We start from the raw sequence: 19,789 nt of genomic DNA, 5'->3' as shown, positions 1-19,789 counted from the left end.
ATATCAATAATACTGTAATAATACACACGACTCGCTTGGAGCGCCGTTATTAGACTAGTGAGGTAATAAAAAGAGCGCAACATAATTTTGGCACACATACACACACACGCACGCACGCATGCGCGCGCGCGCACACACACACACACACACACACACACACACACACACACACACACACACACACACACACAGAAACCACTTATTACAAATGCGTGAGTTTAGGCGCTTCCTGAATCCTTCCCTGAGACGCTTGGTGAGAGGTGAGGTCTGTGTATGTGGGATGGGGATCACAGGGTCCATGATGGTGGTTTCCTGGTATCTGAGCCGCACAGCTGTAGTCCACACTGGTGGATGAGGGGTGGGGAAGATGGCCGAGGTTGAACATGGGGCCCGAGGCTGGCATGGAATCAACAAAATTCCCACCCACATAAACGGGGCTGCCTTGCAAATTGGCGTTGGCAAAGCTGCCGTTGCTCTGCATGCCGTGGTGCTCGTACTCGGAGCCCGGGTACCTCTTCTGTTGCGGGATGCAGCCACCCAAAGGCGCCGTGTACGCCGCCAAGCCGTACATGTTTTGCTGGGGTTTGGCGAAGGATGGGGGCGAGGGCGCGTCATAGTTGAGGCTGTTCACGTTTTGGAGCTGGCCAGAGTATCCAATGTGATTTGGGCCACTCAGCGGCGGGCTCCTATCCGGGGAGTGTCCCAGGGGAGAGTGCGCGAGCCCTTTAGACTTCTGGTCCTTTTTGTATTTCATCCTCCTGTTCTGAAACCAGATCTTTATTTGGCGCTCGGTGAGATTTAACAGATTGGCCATTTCCACTCTCCGAGGGCGACAAAGGTAGCGGTTAAAGTGAAACTCCTTCTCCAGCTCCACAAGTTGCGCGCTGGTGTAAGCAGTTCTGACCCGTTTGGAGGCTGGTCCCGGCGGGCTCTTCTCATCACTCACCTCGCCACCTGTGAAGGAACCAGAGCATCGTCTTAGCCTCTTTTACAGCCATCGTTTTATAATGCAGTCATAAACTGTGAGCACAACAAGGCCCAGTCCACTCCCATCCCCACAGACAGACTATGTGAAGATTTTGGGGGGTCCCCATCAATATTTGAAACATGTGCACCACATGAAAAGATGAAAGTAGCAGGGGATTTTATTTTTATGACAAATTAAAGACATTTAAACCATACATCTGACGAACTGATCTTACCTAAAATAATCTTGAAAACCAATTGCTTTAAAAAAGAAAATAAATCTATCTATTAATCTTATCTTTAACTATTAAGTGTACTTCAAATTTACTTTTATTTACTTAGTTTTGTTTAATTTTTGCAACGTAAAAAATGGCAAGTGAAATTGTTTGTGTTAGCAACTTCAGTAAACAAAGTTAGTCTGACTTAACTTGAGCATTACAAAGAGCACAATGATGACGTTAGGAGATCTGTGAGTTCTGTTTTGTTAACATTTTACAAAAAGTACAAATATAATTGACTAGTTTGCAACCAGCAGATTACGTACAGCAGAGAATACTTGGTTTACTGAAGTTGCTAAAACTTAGAAAGATTGATTTAATAAACTTGTCATTTTAAAGTTGCAGCAACTTATCAAAATTAAGTGAATATAACTAAATTTTCAGAAAACTTATCAATGAGATATGAAGTAAATATTATATTTACTTACTTTTTAAAGCAATCAGTTTCCTAGATATTATTTCAATTGGGTTTTTTTTAAGAAAGATCAACTTGTCAGATATTACAGTGCACTCCCATTTCCTTTCCACCACACACAAATTAGCTATAGGTGCAGATTTGTGCACCCCAATAACAGTATAAGAGTTTAATTTAATACATTTACACCATAAATGTATACAGAAAATGCACCAATTGTGCGTAAAAATCTACCAGAATGCATGAAATTAAGTGGTGTATGCTTATTTTTTCATGTGGAAGACCCCCAAACAGCATTTTTCATATGTGCCCCCCCCACGCCCACCAATGTTGAAACAAAACCTACGCCTTTGCAGGTATGCACACGCACCATCGTGGTCTCTACCTGCACTGGTGCAGTTGTTGCTCTTCTGCTTGGAGTTCTGCCTGGTCTCCTTCATCCAGGGGAATATCTGCTTTGTGAGGGTCGGCGTGGCAGTGCTGGAGGCGCTAGATGGAGATTTCTTCTTCTGGGATGCGTTGCTGTTGGAGCTGGGAGAGGATGCGGACAGTGGAGGTGCCTGCTGCTCCCCAATACTCGTGGCTTGGCTGCTGCTGTTGCTTTGACTGCTGCTTTGCCGCATGCAGTCTCCGTTCAGGTCACTGTCTTTGAGGGTCGGCGGCCGGACAGCAGAGGTCTGGATGGGACACACTGAGCCCTGGTAGTCATTGTCAATGTTGGAAGCGGGGTAGGACTGGTGAGCGGGGCCGTAGTTGTAAGAGTCTGGTTTGGGGAAGGTGTAACCTCCAAAAAGTCCAGAGTTATCGTAATATGTTGCTTTCTGCATTTTGTGGGTTCAAAGCCAATAAGCCAGTGCAACTCTATCCAATGGCATGGATGGTGTTTATTCACGTGATTGGTGTTTCCCACCGTTGCTCCAGTCTGTGACCTATAAAGAGAAATATATCAAATGGAGGACGCACATGGAGAAGGCCCATACTCATTATGGCTCCAAATTTCTTAACATGTTTAAAATTCATTATTTAAAGTCACAATCAAACAGGAGATTCACCCTCCTTGGCCCTCGCGCTGCTATACTGCAGCTATTAAATTATAAACTACCAACTGTCTCCACAGTGTCTATAACAGTGATACATCTCACAGCCCCAGATTCGAGACTCATTTCTGGCACAAAACAGTTAAAGTTTAACTTGAGCTAAAAGGACCCTCTGGGAGGCTTTAGGAGTCCCTCAGAAATAAGCTGAATCAGCATTTGACACACACACATACACACAATACCCTTTTCACTAATCACAAGGTCTGACAAAGCCCGTCATGCATTGTTCCCTGCAGCAGAAATATAGCCCACCAAAGCCGCGCGCACATGCGTTTGGATCACATGTTTACGCACAGGAGAAGCTCAATATTAATCGCCTGAGAGCCGTTTGTTATTCGTTTTAATATCAGAAATGTAGGTGATAGAGGCGTGTGTGAGTAACTGTGTGTGTGTGTGTGTGTGTGTGTGTGTATGTGTATGTGTATGTGTATGTGTGTGTGTGTGTGTGAGAGAGAGAGAGAGAGAGAGAGATGTTGGGTGGGGGTGGGAGTTAAATATGATATTTCATTAGCCTTTCACATGCCTTAACCGATATACTTTGGCTTTTTTATGTTCTGCTCCTGATTCATTCATGCAAAATTAACCTTTAATTGTGGAAAAAATATATATAATAATTAAGAGAAAATGTATCAAATATTCTAGATATTTTTGACAGCAGCTAAATTTGTGCTCAGAATATAGCAGAGAAACGCGCGACAGCATTTGCAGCACAAGTTGAAACACAAATATCAAAGGGCCCTGTACTGTATGTTGGTGGCTTGAGGAGGTGCAGCCTGCGCCGTGCATAACAATTGCACCTGTCAGTGTGGACCGCAGCAAAATTTATGACCGCAAATGTTATGGTTGTAAACGGCCTCAGAGAGGAATGAAAAGCAAAACAGTCCTCAAGACTCGCAGCCCTCAGAAGTGTAAAACTAAGCGTAGGAGGAAGGCAAGGGAAAGAATTTCATACTCGGCGACTTCTCCCATGCAGAGGCTCGGTTTATAAACGATGCCTCCAGTCTGACTGAGCGCGAGACTGCAGCCAAACATCGAGAAGACAGACTGGAGAGATTTCTGGGGATATTGGCGATTACGCATTGGCTAAAATGTGGGAATCGTGGGATGAAATGGTGAAATTCTTCCTGACTTTAAGATTTATAATTTCAAGTTTTTATGTTGGATTTTAAAATGATGTAAACATTTTTTTCTTGTGGAAAAATAGTATTTTAATGCTATTTGGCTCATTTGGCTTTATTCATACGGTCTTGAAGACGCAGAATTGGATATACTGGAATGGGACTCCGGCCTGCGCAAATAATTACCCGTACAGGCGAAGTTAAAGTCATCCCTCATGTCTGTGTCCGTGATTTAAGCCTCCTGTGAAACACTGTGAGCACCGTTAATATGTTGCCTAATAACAAAGCACCCTTTCACCTTGTTAGCAGTTGCTCTGTGTTGTTAACTCCCTTCATTAAAGAAATGTTACTCACCGAAATTTGCGCAAATCTTTTTTATATCCCTCACGCATTCATCACTGCTCCCACCTCGACCTGCAAGAGAAATAAAATCAATTAATTAATCTTCACATTAGATACTTTTTTCTCTTTTTAATCACACTCAAATGCTTGAAAATCATTGCATAAATCCATGTTTTATGTTAAATAAAAAAATATTAATATCATCAGGCCCAATCTTCACATATTTAAACAAATTACCATAAAAATGACCGTAATTTAACTGAAATCCTAAATATATTTTAGTTCAAATAATTCCTGGACAAATAATTATTTAATTTTTATTTTTTTATTCAGTTTTACAAAATGTTAAACAGATAATTGTCACCGCAATGACCACACACTTTTTTCTCTGTTTAAAATGTTTGATGTAGAAAACTCCTACATGTGCATTTTTTCCACAAAGAGCCCAAATATTTAGCAGTCTTAAGCTTTTTTAGGTGACCTTTGGGTCATTCAGCATTAAGCCAACGTTTAATGAACAACGAGCAGTTTGGCTTCAAGTGGACTCAACTCTCAACTAAATTCACAGCAGCTTTTCAGCGGGGACACAAACAGCAGGAGGAGATGCTCCACCGGCGGCAAGAAAGTAGAAATTAAACCTCAGGAAATTTTCTGTGATTTTTTTATTTTATTTAATTTTTTTTATTGTTGGTGAAACCACGTCTGTTTTTGCTTGTATTTGGGAATAATTGCTGCTTTAAATTTTGATCATGGACATTTAAGATTCCTTCGAAGTGGAATATTTGTTAAAGCTGGTCGATAATCTGCGCCTGAAGTGCTTTCTGAGCACACTGAGCTACTAGTAACAGACATGGTCCTCTTTTCAAACAGCAGTGTTTTTCGCCTACGCGTTGTTACGGTAAGTTTGGTTCACACAATGGGCCGGACTCATTGTGAAGTGTTATTATCCCAGTTAGTCGGCTAGTCCTTCAAATGCTGCTCAGATTTCAAGTTAAACAGAAATGCAGTGGCGTTTTATAATTATTATTGTTGGGAAATGTTTGTTAAATAACAGATAACAGTTTGAAAAATAGCGTCTCGCTGTTGTTTGGAGTAAAATGCAATGTCTGTTTATCCTGGAGAAAATACGAGCTGCTCACAAAATCACCAGTTGCAGGAAAATGTTTTGCTTTCATTCTGCTTTTGTTGATTTTGGTATAAATTCAGGAGCCATTCTGCAAAGACTCATAATTACGAGCATACATGAAGATTTTGTGCACGTAGATTGAACCATAATCCATTGAAAATCACTGAAGAATCTACAGCAGCAAAAGTAGGAATAATAAACTTAAATATAAAATAATAAGCTTTTATTGTCATAGCGACTCAGGCCTATTTTTTTTTTATTCCCATCAAATTTAAAAAAGGAATATTCATACGAGTTACAATTAAGCAAATACAAGTGAGTCAAAAACACATCCAAATAGTATAGAAAATTAAGCATTTGCCTTTATCCTTGTTCACTATCCAGCCCGGTAATCCTTCAAAACATCCAATATGAATTCATGTATAATATAACGTTGCAGGTTAACAAAGCCATATAGCTGAAACCACATAAATCACGGCAAACGCCACTGTGACGATAAGACAACAAATTAATGTGATTTACGATCCAAGAGTCAAAAAGAAAAGTTCCTCTCCTACTTCTTCTTCTTCTTCTTCTTCCCTCCGAGTCGGTTTTCATCGAAACGTGAAATCAGCTGAAAAGCAGCTCGAGCTCAAGCTGTCGATAATATTTGCAGGCGCTTTTTTACGAAGAAAAAATATTACAAAAATAATGAATCTGCTTTTGAAGAGGAAGCTGTGGAGTCCATATCCGCACCGGCGAGAGCGACATTAACAAGCATCACCTCCCTGAGTGGAATAAATCATATATATTTCCTTGCATTATATTAACCCGTGGTTAAAGGTTGCTTTCTGCTGTGCGATTGCTTACCTGCGAATCAATTCATCATAAAGCAGCTTCCCTCTCAGTCTCAGTTCCTCTCCACGCAGTCTCTAGAATAAATCCTTCACCCTTTGTCTGTAGACAATGCTGTCCTAAACCTGATCTTGCTGTTTTTCAGACATTTCCATATACCAGTGGAGACAGTATTCCCGAAAGAATGGAAGGACTCGCATTCAACTACCAATAAAAAGCGAACAAGGTATCCTTATTCCAGAAAAAAAAATCCCTGGCAATCAATCACCCATCGAAATATACAGAAAGGGATAGGCCTGTTCACATTTGGAGCTAACATTAGGATTTTTGGGATGTTTCGGAAGCTTTGTGATGACAAATAAAGGCGCTGCCTTAAGATACAAGCATATTTGTTCACGTGATTGTTCTCTTCTACAGCCGAGTCTTACCTCACCAATCCATTTTGATAAAGGGTGGCGTTTATTTCCTCATCTGAACTGTGTGAAAATGCTCCTCTGCCTATTTCTTTTCATCTCCTACTGAATTACAACTCGCCTGCACTTCAGCACGCGCATTATGTGCTGTTGTTGAGGTATTAATAATAAAGATTTAACACTGTATTCTCCTCCATCAGAGCACTGGTTACAGCATTTTTAGTGTCTGCGTATTATTAAAATGAATTTCTGGGCTTTTTAAATGTTGCAGCAGCTATGAGATTTGCAGCATTTTTTTTGGATATTCTCACTTGTTTTTAAAAGGGAAAATTCACAATAAGACGCGTAAAGTGGGCCTTAAATGCACCACAGTTCAATATTTTGGATAATATTATAAAAGAATGCTGTTATACTTTCTATCATGTCCTTTTTAGTCGCCCAATAACTGCGATGATGTGCATTTAAAAAAAAAAAGATTTATGAAATAAGCGGCATGTGTTCTTCCAGCTGGATTGTATTCAAATAAACCACATTATCATCTTTTGTTTGTTGTGTCTGTCCTCACACACACAAAGAGTGAGAGAGCCATGTCCTCTCCTGCATTGTTTTCAATATATGTCACAAAAAAAGAACAATGGCACCGTTTGATAGTCGATAAATAAATACATTGGGAGGGAAAAAGACCAGAATGGATTGGAAGATTTGGAGCGAGCGTCGGCTGCTTCAGCAGTGGGTTATCTTTGCAGAGAAGAAGAAGAAGTAGAAGAAGAAGAAGAAGAGATGCAGGACTGGTAGCGTCGCAGCATATGTTCAGAGGGTAATAAAAGTGAAAGATTTACAGTTTTCGCCCGGCCCCCCAACAGCCTCGCACCCTTTCAGGAATTACTGAGAATGATTTACAAGGAGGCTGAACTGTCAGTCTGCCCAAACTTCCACCACTTCTTAGAAATCAAGATCAAATCAGCCCACACTAACAATAAAAAAGAGAAGAAATCTCAACACTGTCCTCTCCAGCTAAACGCTAAATGATATTTATCTAGTGTTGAAAACTTGGACTATAAATCCAGATATGTTCATTTCGACTTAGCAATTTATAATTCTCATGCTGTTTTCTTAAAAAAAAAAAAAAAAAAAAATCTGAGTTCATTTTTATTGCAGTAAATTGTTAAAAATCTGAATTAGATCCAGAAGAAAGAATGAGTGGGCCCTGTGGAGGGGCCAAACTGAGCTGTGTCCGAAAGAGCATTTATTCAGAGCGAGCAGCCATAAATACATGTCACTGCCCTTTAGTTTTTACCATTTATACTATCAATCCCTCTCAAGACACATGCGTAAAAAAAAGCAAGCAGAAAATTTCTACCATTTCTTACATATTCGATAAATAAAAAAAAAAAGAAGACATGCACTCAGCGACACAGCCAAATATACAATCGTGCTCAGAGCGCACACATCAAAGACAGCAATTTATCAAATATCACGACATTTGATATCGTCATTTAGCGGCTCGGGCAACATGAAAAATGCTGAAATATTTACCTACCCAAGCATCCATCGGTTCGGATGTGTTGCTAAAGTGCGCGGCTACGCTTGCGCCGGGTATCGGATATTATTTTCTTGGGGGATCTCTTCAGTTTTCAAGTCTGATAGAGTCCTTGCGATTAATGACGACGCCGTGTTTCTAGGGGGACGTGCTGCATTAATTATTTAGACAATCACGTGGTCGAGAATAGAGAGCGGAGTGGTATAGTCTCTGGATTATATCTCTGAATGCAGACAGCGCACTTTAATATATCTTAGGGGGGTTGTCTGGCTCGGAGAGGCTTCTGCGAAAACAGCTGGAAATCAAATATGGCCGGATGGAGAGCAACGACGCTGTATTCCTGCACTGGGTGCAGTGTCATTGAAAATGGCACTGCCTTTGGCTCCCATTTATTGCTGTTCAGACATGTAGGTCAGTGTGGCTACACACTGTACGTTGTAGTAGGCTGCTCTGACCTGATAATTGCTGGAGGGGGGGGGGGCTGTGTTGTCATGTGTTTAATTTTATTTCGTGTTTTGATAGCAGGGGTTTACGTTGGATATTTAAAAAAATGATAAATAAATAAAAAGCGATCTTTAGTTAGCTTAGGAAAGTATATGTATATTAGGTAGGTTAGTTGTCCAATTGTGCCAATATCACCCCCCACCCCTCCCTCCCCAACACCCCCCACCCCACCCCACCCCCTTCTCCGCTCATCCTCTCTTCTGCATCTATGTGCAGATCATTTATGGCAGGATGGTGGATTGGTAGCATCACTTTGTCTCAGCTTCTCTCTGAATCTATGACACACGCTCCCATTATACACATACATAAACATACAAGCGCCATGTGCGCGCCCGTAGGCCCGCGTGCCCCCAGTGGGGATCAGACAGTGGTCACTGGGGATGAAAACACTGCTGAGTGACTCAAGATTGTCTTTCCACATGTCCGTTTATGGCCACTTTTGTTTGTATCAGGACTGATTGTGCAGTGTGGAGGGTCGGAGGTCAGCGCAGCGATGGGTCATATTCAATAAAGACATATCTCGTGAAGCACAGTGTGGTTTATTATCATATATATAGGAGTTTATTATATGTACATGCTTATAAATGTGGCGTAATAGGATTTTGGAGCAAGACAACCGCCTCTGAAAAAGTTTGGATTTGTCCGTTTGAATTTACGAGGCCAGCAGACTTCATTTGTGTTCCTATTGTTTAATAAAGACTAATGTCACGAACTTTTTTTTTTACAATAAAGACTCAAGTCAAAGTCTTCCAAGAGGCCAAAGCAGTTTTCATTATATAAAATCACCTTGAAAAGCTCCACTAAGAGCTCATGAGGATGTTTTTGCGCATTCTTGTGCTCCTGTCGTTAAGAGCTATAACGAGGGAGAATTTAGAGCAGAAACTCGTTCTTTAACACGATTTTAAAGATATGCTACACTTTTAGAAGTACAACAATATATTTATGCTCGTGAAATTCATGCTTGGCGTGAGAAGAGGCTGAATTTGCTCATGCAGCGCACATTTGGTGCATTTGTGGATGTTTGGTAAAGGGGGACTGTAGGTCCATATGGCTCCACACGCTTGTTGAAAAACTCTTTTCCCACCAAAAGTGATCCGTTTGTTAACGGTTCTAAACAAACTGTACTGAATAACCCCATAAAAAAAACATGAAAATAAAATAAAGTTCTGAGCAGAGTGAGAGAGATTTTTTTCAAATACCTGAGTTGGCCCGGGTAAATATTTCCCCAAAATGTAGATAATTATCGACTGAAGAAAATATATTTTTTTCAAAAATCTCGCGACAAAATGCTCTTTGCAGTCATTTAAATGCATAATCAGTAGAAATCTTTATTTTCCAATATACTTCTCGCATCTCAATGCACAATACAAGGTAAAAAGCATGTACAAAAATAAAACCAAAAAGATTGCATATTGACATGAGGTGACAAATGCACAAATCAGAAGCTTTTGGGGGCTGATATAAATACTGTCGAAACACGTGTAAAAACTATAGAGTTCGCGCACTGGCTCTTTGAATGCTTTGGTTTTTTAAGTGTGGAAAAAAAGCCTCCAAAGCAAAGCGAGCAGCGCCTGGGAGAGAAAATGCTGCCTGTCCGGCGGGTCAGGGGTGTTGGGGTCAGTCCTTGCGGCTGAAATGTGTCCCCTGGATGAACCTGCCACTGCTGCTTTTGTCGACCTTCGGTTGAAATACCTTTTCAAACGTCTCATCGCGAAGACTTCACAGAGAAGACCTCTTCGTACTGGGAGAGCTTCTGGGCTTTTTTTTTTGTCCGAAGACAATGACGGTATAAAACAAGAAATATCTGTCTTGAAACGTGACGTGAAAAGCCCCCCTCGGTTGTGTCAATGAAAAACTAGAAGATTCCCACATTAACTAAAGGCTAAAACTTTGCATAAAGCCATGCTAATAATCCACAAGAGTTCAAACATATTTTTAGATTAATTAACGAATACTTTTAATTAAAATTGTATGTGTGCTATACGAAATTTACACGTTTTTTTAAACAAATAAATAATGACGTAAAAAAATCATATCGAGAAAAATAAACAATTGTACTCCTAAATATTCTGGTTTTGATTATTTCCGATGAGAAAACATCCAATATCAATTCGATGCCATGCAGAAACAAATGATCTTTCATATAAGACTTCCAAATGGCAAGTGAGAGCCTCTGAAAATGTACACTGTTTACAAAGATGTCAGGAGAGATTTATAAGGGCACTCAGAATAGTATGCACACAGGAATGTCTTGCTTTTGGGAATTATATTTAGGCTAAGAAAATTTCAAAGCTTTATTGTACAAAATAAGTTAAAACATACGAGTTACAAAGAAACGAGGGTGTGAGAGATTCAGCCGGGTTATTGCAACTTAACGAAAGTGTGTTTGGCGTGCTCTAAATGCAAAATAATGGTTCCTTCAAGTATATATTTATATATTGTGCGTTTAATGCGATGTTTCAATAGGAAGAAAAACTGAAATAATATGTGTGTGTTTGTGTGTGTGTGTGTAATTTGAACCAAGGGCTTTCCTTTTCTGAATAAAGACATTTCAGTCTTTAAAACCAGCGTGAATCCACGTGAGAAGAGCTGCAACATTTTGTTTAAATCCATGAAATGAGACGAGGTTGCCCATTTTAACGTCCTTAGGCGTCCAAAAAAAAAGGAAGAAAAAAAAAGAGAAAAAGAAAAAGAAAAGTTCGATGTTTTTGTCTCTTTGAGGAAAATAAAAACAGAACTTTCAAACCTCTCACTTATAAAGACTGATTGATTTTCTGACTCAATCTGGAGTCAACACTGCTGCTGGGGTCTTTTTTTGTTAAATAAAAAAATGACTAAAAACAACATCAGTCCATGCAAAAGTCAGATGCAACCTTTGTCTTTTTTATATACAGTTTATTTCTAAAACACCTTCCTCTTGTCTTATAATGATGTGATATCAGTCTGGTTGTCCTTCTGCATGCTCTGCAGATGGCTGGAGGCTGGTGCAGATCTGCCTTTGGTGTTGGGCAGTTTGTGATCTTTCTTCCATTTCATCCGTCTATTTTGAAACCAGATTTTGATCTGCCTTTCGGAGAGACAAAGAGTGTGAGCAATCTCAATCCGCCGCCGCCTGGTCAGATACCTGTTAAAATGAAACTCCTTTTCAAGCTCCAAAACCTGCTGCCGGGTGTAAGCTGTTCTGGACCGCTTGGGCTCAGATCCTGTATAATCCGGGTTCACTGGGAGAAAGAAAACAAACAAGAGTGTGGAGAAAAAGTCACCAAATGTGGCCAATGCAGCATGCAGGAAAAAACAACAACACAAGAGGCGTCTCTCTCTCTCTAGACCCGGAGCGCTCAAACTTTATGTACAAGGAAGCGAGAGCAGGAAATAAGTGAGTGATTTTTAAGTGAATTTAAGCAGATTTGCTGCAGATTTAAGCGCCATTACAACCGGTCAATATGTGTTTTCAGGAGCTTTCAGGCGCTCACCTAGCGGCCTATTTCCTGAGCTATAAAAATTTATGACTTGTGTAATTGGCGAGGCCTTTCAAAGACTCCCATAAATATTACACTGAACGATTTCTAAAGTACACGTCTCAGTTGGTCCATAAGAAGAGGAAGAAGAAGAAATCTTACCAGTAGTTACGTGGACTTTCTTCATCCAGGGGTAAACTACTGCAGGCTGCTTGGACTGTATCCCATTTTGGCTCTTTGTGTTTTGCTGCTGTCCACAAGTCCGGGGTCCGGCCACTTGGACCGGGGGCCCCTGCTCAGTCTGTGCGCTAAAAGGGCTCGAGTGGCTGGATCTCTCGTGCACATGACCCCGTGGCTGCACTGTGGAGTCCTGCACAGTGTTGCAGCTGAAGGGCTGCTCCGTGTAGTTTGACCGTGGGTAGATCCCTGGATGCTGAAAGTCTGTGTCCTGCGATGGACTGTAGTAGTCCGAGCCCTGCTCAGATATATAGTTATTTTGTGAATATTCCTCGCAGGGAGGAAATTTGGGATCCACATACTTAGAGTTCACCATATACGAACTCATGGCCATTAATTTCTGAAGGTAGAAAATACTAATTTTTCTCGAGTTGTCTTTTTTTCCTCCCTCCATAAAGCCCTCCTACTTGGTGTCAACTGAATAAAGTTAGCGAACCATGTGACCAGATCGGCCAATAGAGGTGATGCTGGTCCATAAACGGGTAAACATACAACTAAAAGCAATTTTATCCAACTTAAGATACACCAAAATTGGACCTCGGTGGGGAAAAAACAAACAATTACACTGAAACATCTGCGTGCGCATAAAATGCACATTGGAAAAAAAAATAAAGAAAAACACACATCATTTCAATCTTACCTCAATAATTAACTATAAAATTACACATATAAAGAAATGTGATAATCTGACTGTGTTTAGAGTTGTTTCATCCAAGCAGATAGAAAAATATGTCAGTTTCTAAGTCTAACTTGAAGGCATGGTGTTCACAAACAAAAGATACAAAAAGCCCCTTGGCATAAAAGCAGCGAATAATGACTGAGGACAATTGATGGACACTGTCTTTGTCAAGAAGGGGTCATCCAAAAGTTACACGAATCTCATCACTTCATCTGCTGCCATCCCTTTGAAAAAACAGTCTCAGGAGCCTATTGGCCAGCAGCAGCAGCCTCTGGGAATCAATAATGTGGACACACAAGCAGGAGGAACAAGCTACAGCTGGAGTGTGCTCAGTCTGTTAGTAAATTCATTCCAATCCCGACACGCTAAAATAGAAATAATCCCCGATTTTTCTAACATTTTGTGTCAGATTTCCTTTAAAGCCTATAGAGTTTCACCATGCCCCAGAGCGCCTCTGGTGAAGTATGTGGTGTTGTCAGATTTACTCTCATCCATGAGCCAACACTGTCACTGCAGCATCTGACAGCAGGCACCAAACTCCTGATCATAATCAGAATAAAATGGCAATAAATCGAAGTTTTTTCATCGACCATATACTCCCCTAGAATCGAATCTGTGATTATGGTTTTATGACACAAATTCGGTTCTACAGGGTATATATAGACGACGGCAAGCCCGCTTTTAGCAACGATAACCACAGCACTTTATTTGCAGAGCACTTCAGCCAAACAAAATACACAAAGTGGCCCACAGAAACAAAGTTACATAAGGAAATAAGAGGCATGTGTGGCAAAACACACACTGGGGAATTGACATTATAGGCTGTAATAATATTAAAATGTATTATTCTATTTAGTATCATTTTTGGAGTTTTTTTCCTCCTTTGCTTTCGTTTTTGTGATTTCCCTTTACTGTATTTCTTTGGTACAAGCATCAGCTCGAGTTTAGGTCAAAAGTCATGTCAGCCACTGCTCCTCTAAAATCAAACTGTAACCCTGCAGGCGACTTCCACTCGGGGATATTCCTGCCAGGTTAAAATGACAAGCTGAAAAGACACTCAACGAAAATACCAGAATCTCAGCTCAAACCAGGTTTCTGCGCAGTAGCTCTTCTCCACTTCTATCACACTCCAAGTTCACAATTACAACAAAAACACATTCTTTAAAGAATAATCATAACTTTTCCAAGCTGTCACCTCATAATCAAATAAGCTTTGGTCGAATAAGCTATACAGAGATACTGAGAGAACAGTTGCTTGATAGCTAAATATGGTGGAGCTTATCGCCACAAAAGATGAAGCCAGAGGCCACCGAGGTCAAACGAAATCATTTACAAAGTTATCCAAAAGTTCAATTATTTTCAGTGCTGGTGACAGCTCAAAGGGTGCAAAAGTTTACCAATTCCCCGTCAGCCATTAACTAAAGCACCATGGCGGCTACTGCAAGTCCCTCTGAGACATGAATTAATGCTGAAGATGTTCCAAAATGAACAAGAGCAGCTTTTTTTTCCCCACAAGCACCGAAATCAATATTATAATATCATCATTTCATCCAAATATGTGTATAAACATAAGAGTTTGACACTTAATCTGAAGCACAATTGGCCAAATGTGAAACTAGTTCATGTCACCATTCTGGAATAAAGATTGGGCCATAAATACAGTCCATGTTTTCTTAAATAGGCCTTATAATTTAAAAAAGGAGACTAATTATTTGCTGGATGTTGCATTGTCAGATCAAAGCTTGATTCATATCGAAAAGTTGAAAGTCACGATACAGGCCTTCAAAAATTGTGAGAATAAAACAGAAAGCAGCTAAATTAGAAGACGAGTTGACGCTTATTTCTATATTTTTACCTACGAAATAAACACTTTATCATGACGCAGATATAACTCCACTCTTCATATGACATCATATTTAAACCAAAACGTCAAGTATTCGTTTCAATCAGAGCTAAAAGAGAAATTAGAGAGTGTAAAAATTCGTTCTTGCACTTCACATTTCAATATTAGTTAGACAGCCTGACCTGTCTTTCACCTTCCCCTGCCAGCCCTTCAGACGGGTCAAAGCCGAGAATCACAACAAAAGAATGATAAAGTCAGCGTTTCCTGCCAGCTTGTGTTAAACGAAAGGGTAACCAGTTCAGCTTGTGTCTTTTTTTCACTACAATTGCAAGATTTTTCTATTTTAAAATCTCCATACTGAGCGTTTGGGAGCAACAGAAAACAGGAGGCCAAATTAATCTAATTTTCGGGCGAAGTAAGTGAGCGTTTTTTGATGCGTAATAATAGAAAATATGGAGCAAATTCCCTTTCAAATTCTATTAAATATTATTTAACCATAGTTAGACTGGATTACTAACAATGACTGAGGGAATTAATCATTTAAAAGGCCTGCAGTATAAATGCATTAGGCCTGCAGCAGCGGCCAAATAATGCGAAAAAGGCGATTTTATTGTTGTAACCTCAATTCTGGGTTTAGTTGTTCATTAACTTTAATGTAGTGAATGCTGCCACGGTTATTTTGTCTCACAAATGAATTGTGAATTATGAAAACTGCAACATAATGACGGCACATAAACTTGCATTTCTTTAATGAGGCCTTCACCAAATTTCACCCATTTCTTTAGGAATCTTAAAAAGTCTGATAACAGGTTGATTTTTTTTCGCCTCCAAGCAAACGACAAGCCCAATGCTACCATGTAACTCAATAATGCAGCAGTGAATCACAACAACAACGTGAAGAACGCCATCCGAAAAAGCATCGATTGAGTCTTAAGAGCTTTAAACCCAAACCGAGCTCAGTAACAACATTAAACACAATTTCCCTCCAGCAGCATCATCATCTAACTATCTGTGCTCGTCCTGAGCGCGCACTGTTGCCGCTTTTAGAGGCAGGAAACAGTACAGCTCGAGCACTATGACATCACACGCCCATAGCACGAGCATAATGATAAAACACAGCTTACCGCAGAGACCGCAACACATGGCACACCGTGGAACAAACGCATCCATGCTGAAGGGGAAAAGTCAGCCTGGTATAAGCTCCCTGCCAATTCAAAGCTCTATTCCAACCCATCTGGACGGTCTTACTAATACACAATGAGAATTATATTTTGGCTTGTCAAGTCCCGGGCCATAAAACAAACTTTAATGGCGTCACGTGTTTCCTCACAGCCACTCACAACACCGCGCAGGCCCATAAATAACCCTCAAAGTTGCACTTACTCAATAACGGCGATTACACTGATGTGCACTGAGGAAAAGTCGTAGAAAGGAGGAAGCTGGGAGGTTATAACTGCCATGATAGTATGAGAACAGAGATGAACAAAGAGCTGCACTGGGACCAAACAGAAAATACTTTGCTTTGTATTTGCCACTGTATTTGCAGGCCTGTGAATGACTAAAACAATGCTTGAGCAAACAACACAGTCTTGTAACTGAATCTCCGATTTTTTCAATATTAACAATCTTATAACCTGTTATGCAATTATTTAAATCAAGCGTTTCTATTTCTTTCACTTCCTATAGAGCAGAGCTGATTACATATTTTTACTGAAGCCTTTTGACCTCTAAAGTTCTCAAAAATACCAAACATGCATCACTGATTTGTGCTCAAATACATTTTTCTCCCCAGTGAACCTGACACAATAAGACTGATGTCATTCATTCATCCGGGCCAATCCCAGAGTGCACAGCAGCTTTGCCCCTCCTCTCCCTTTTTTCCTGTGCAAACTGCAGAGGGGTTGGTGATGTTGAGTTTTGGATGGCTGCCACGGTGGGGCAGGTATGATGAATTGGGAGGCATCAAATCAGATGCTTGTCACTTTTTACATGCATGTCCTCATAAAAAGTTATTTCCCCTGGAGATAATTTGAAGGGGAAACCTCTGTATGACCTCCTGGGTGATTTAGCTGCTCTCATGGCTCCTGCTGTTGCAGTTTTTTTATGCATATATAAAATATAAGTCATTTATTTTCAGCTCAAGAAGCATCAATATAAGAAGGATGCCATGCACACTGCTAATTCAAGAATATATACGAAGGTGATGGAATAGTAACATCTTTACCTAAATTAGATGTGATGACAAATAAAAAAATCCACCTTGCTGTCTGTATGAGGTTAATAAATGACAGACTTTGTTTTTTTGTTTTTGTTTTTTTTTTTGCTTTTTAGGGATTTAAAGTGCAATGCATCAAAAATCCAACACAGCACCAAATGCAGCATCACAGCAGATGATGTCATTTAACAAACTGATTGTCTCCACAACAGCAGGTTAAAAATTAAGCCTTTTCTCACACAATACTCACAAACCACTTTCAAAAATGGATCAGATCACGTGACAGTGTTTCTCAGCCAATCACAGCGCTCAGAAACCTGCTTGTAAGAGCTCGCTGAATAGGAGCAGAGAGGCTGAGCGTTGGGCAACAGCGCCTTCTGCTGGCATTTTAACGACCTCCTCGCTTCTCCACTGCAAAAAATGTCCATCTATAATAGCAAGAATTTTCACTCAGTCACATGTTTGATGGAACTACTGATACAGATGTGCAAGAAGGAAGAAGAAATTGAACTTACGAAATGCAAATGAATCTGTCGCAATGTTCGTTTGATTAAATGAAGATCTCTTGAAGCAAGTGATGATTAAAGATGTTGGTTTAATTAGGCTTTTAAAATAAATGAAACTGAAGTTGACACAGGAAGAATTATCCCAGCCTTGTGCAGATTTGTCTTTTTTTTCTTCAATTTTTAGAACGTATATGTAGATATAAGGACTGATTGTTAAAGTGGGTACCATGAAATAGATTTGCATGTTTTGCAGTGCAGATGTATAAAGCAGCAAAAGCAAAATAAACGTGCTGCTCGTGATGGTTGTGATAAAAATATTAGGAGGAAAATCAATGAATAAATAATTTTCTCGAAGCGTAAAACGAATGATATTAACAATAATAATGAAATCATTAATAATAATAATAATAATCATAACAACTATTGTGCATTTTAGCTTTCATAATAGGAAGAAACATTTGTTTCTCCTACCATCGGGAAATAGATACAGAACCATAAAAACCTGCACAGACTGAGGAGCAACTTATTCTCCAGAGCTGTAGCCTCCATCACCCCCTCCTCCACAACACAAACACACATAGCTGTTATGCACTGATTTACATGCACTTTGTATCGTGCAATGACTTAAGCAACAATGCACTTAAAACCTGCTTATTCATCTACATGTTGGCTAAGACGCCCTTCGTATTATCACTATTTTTATTATCATTTATTTATGGTGTTTGTCAGTTTCATCTCATTATTTACTATCTTGTTTTTATCTTGTCTTAATGCTTTAACTTTTATTTAATGTTTTATGACGTTTAGCTCTTAACCTGAGAGTAACCAAACATAATTTCGATGTACATCCACAATAACAAATAAAGTGGCTTATGTCTTACAAAAGCTCTTATTGTGTCACACAATAATAATTAGGAAAGTAGCCTACTGGACTACATGTCTGGGTCGATTTCAATAAGGATAAAAAGGGGAGACCACATTCGTTCAAGGAAATTGCTATCTGCTCAAATGTGTGCAGGGCCTGCGGTCACACATTGCTCTACATAATTACAACCAACAAACACAGAAATGATGTAAGCTGTGTACACAGTCTTATAAGAAAAACCCAGAGTGAACCTATCCAATGTTCTCAGGCTTCTACTTGTTCCTCTCTTCCAGGGTCCATTTTGCCGCATTGCAGTGAGGCTGTAAATACTTTCGCAGCTGCCTGTCAGGCAACAGTGAAATACTGTCTTTGTTCAGTTGGCCCCATCTCCAGGCAGCTGAACACGGCTAGGAAAACTCTACTTCTCCTGCCAGGCTTTGCATATGTGGAAGATAGCAAAGCAGATTTGTTCTGTGGCGCATTTTAGCACAGGAACAGCATTTGAAAGTATGTTTTCATCAGATCAATGTGGGAGCTAAAGAAAGGATGCACCTTTAGCTTCACGGTCCGACAATCTGAGAAATAAAAAAAAGGCTCCTCGACGTGCAATAAACTGCTTCAAACTGAGAACAAAATGGGGGATGTTTGCTTCAATACAACGCTCTCCCTTTCATTTAACGCACCAAGCTGCAATCTGCTCAGACACCATCACTGACTTCAAACACGAGCTATATTTCTGCAGAGTGATCTTGACATAAACCACAAAAAAAAACACATTTCCGAGAAACATATAAAAATCCAGAATATTTCTGAAAATATCCATCATTGATTCTTGCAGCATAAAAGCAATACATGTTCATTAACATCAGAATTGCGCACATTTTCCGCATTTAAAGTATAGAACAATTTATCTCAGCACACCCAGCAACATATGAAAGCATCAAATGACCCGAGAGCCGCTGCTAATTTACATGACTAATGAAACAGGAAGCTGTCAAACTTCACGTGCACTCACACCAGCGTTAATAAAGTCCCATTATCACACAGAAAGCTTACCTATAGCCGGAGTGTAATCCATGTTTATTCTTGCAGGTTTACCTATGCAGTGCATTTTGATAAAGCAGCGCAGAGCCGGTGTTGCTGTGTGTATGAAGAGGCCAGATATGTGTGAGAAAGTTGCAACGCTCCTCTTGTCATCCAGGAGATATGAGCAACGCAGCGCCGCAAATATGTGCTCTTCTGCACGTTTATGAAACGAATGCGATTTTTTAAGAAAGCCAACCGTGGCGTTATCGGTTTGAACGCCATAGACGCAGAATGCAGTGGGAAAAAAATCGCCTGGGAAATCAGGAA

General features: G+C 40.0%; 2 protein-coding genes and 1 long non-coding RNA gene across 5 annotated transcripts; 1 reads left to right on the top strand and 2 right to left on the bottom strand.

Moving 5' to 3' along the window:
* Positions 1-65: 65 nt before the first annotated feature.
* hoxd3a (homeobox D3a) lies at positions 66-19,764 on the bottom strand. Of its 2 annotated transcripts, none has more exons than XM_088083259.1 (4): positions 19,493-19,764; positions 4,229-4,288; positions 2,030-2,588; positions 66-954 (listed from the first exon to the last, which is right to left on the bottom strand). In XM_088083259.1, the coding sequence occupies exons 3-4, from the start codon at positions 2,484-2,486 to the stop codon at positions 203-205; spliced, it is 1,209 nt and encodes a 402-aa protein (XP_087939385.1). In that variant the 5' UTR covers positions 2,487-2,588; positions 4,229-4,288; positions 19,493-19,764; the 3' UTR covers positions 66-202. The 2 variants fall into 2 exon arrangements, with proteins under 2 accessions (XP_087939385.1, XP_042350936.1); XM_042495002.2 differs by having other exon boundaries at positions 2,045-2,588.
* LOC148188510 (uncharacterized) lies at positions 4,324-7,129 on the top strand. The gene is made up of 2 exons (XR_015777639.1): positions 4,324-5,114; positions 6,322-7,129. It is a non-coding gene; the product is annotated as an uncharacterized LOC148188510 (long non-coding RNA).
* hoxd4a (homeobox D4a) lies at positions 9,916-18,746 on the bottom strand. 2 transcript variants are annotated; one of them, XM_088083260.1, is made up of 3 exons: positions 15,975-18,746; positions 12,254-12,566; positions 9,916-11,854 (listed from the first exon to the last, which is right to left on the bottom strand). In XM_088083260.1, exons 1-3 carry the CDS (start codon positions 16,014-16,016, stop codon positions 11,556-11,558), a joined length of 654 nt encoding a protein of 217 aa, XP_087939386.1. In that variant the 5' UTR covers positions 16,017-18,746; the 3' UTR covers positions 9,916-11,555. The 2 variants fall into 2 exon arrangements, with proteins under 2 accessions (XP_087939386.1, XP_042350937.1); XM_042495003.2 differs by lacking the exon at positions 15,975-18,746 and having other exon boundaries at positions 9,921-11,854; positions 12,254-13,660.
* Positions 19,765-19,789: the final 25 nt, after the last annotated feature.

The sequence above is a fragment of the Plectropomus leopardus genome, chromosome 10, assembly GCF_026936395.1.
Source record: "Plectropomus leopardus strain MGB_pleo_1.0 chromosome 10, ASM2693639v1, whole genome shotgun sequence".
NCBI lineage: Eukaryota > Metazoa > Chordata > Actinopteri > Perciformes > Serranidae > Plectropomus > Plectropomus leopardus.
Note: the sequence above shows the minus strand (reverse complement) of the source record. Positions and strands in the feature narration are given on the sequence as shown.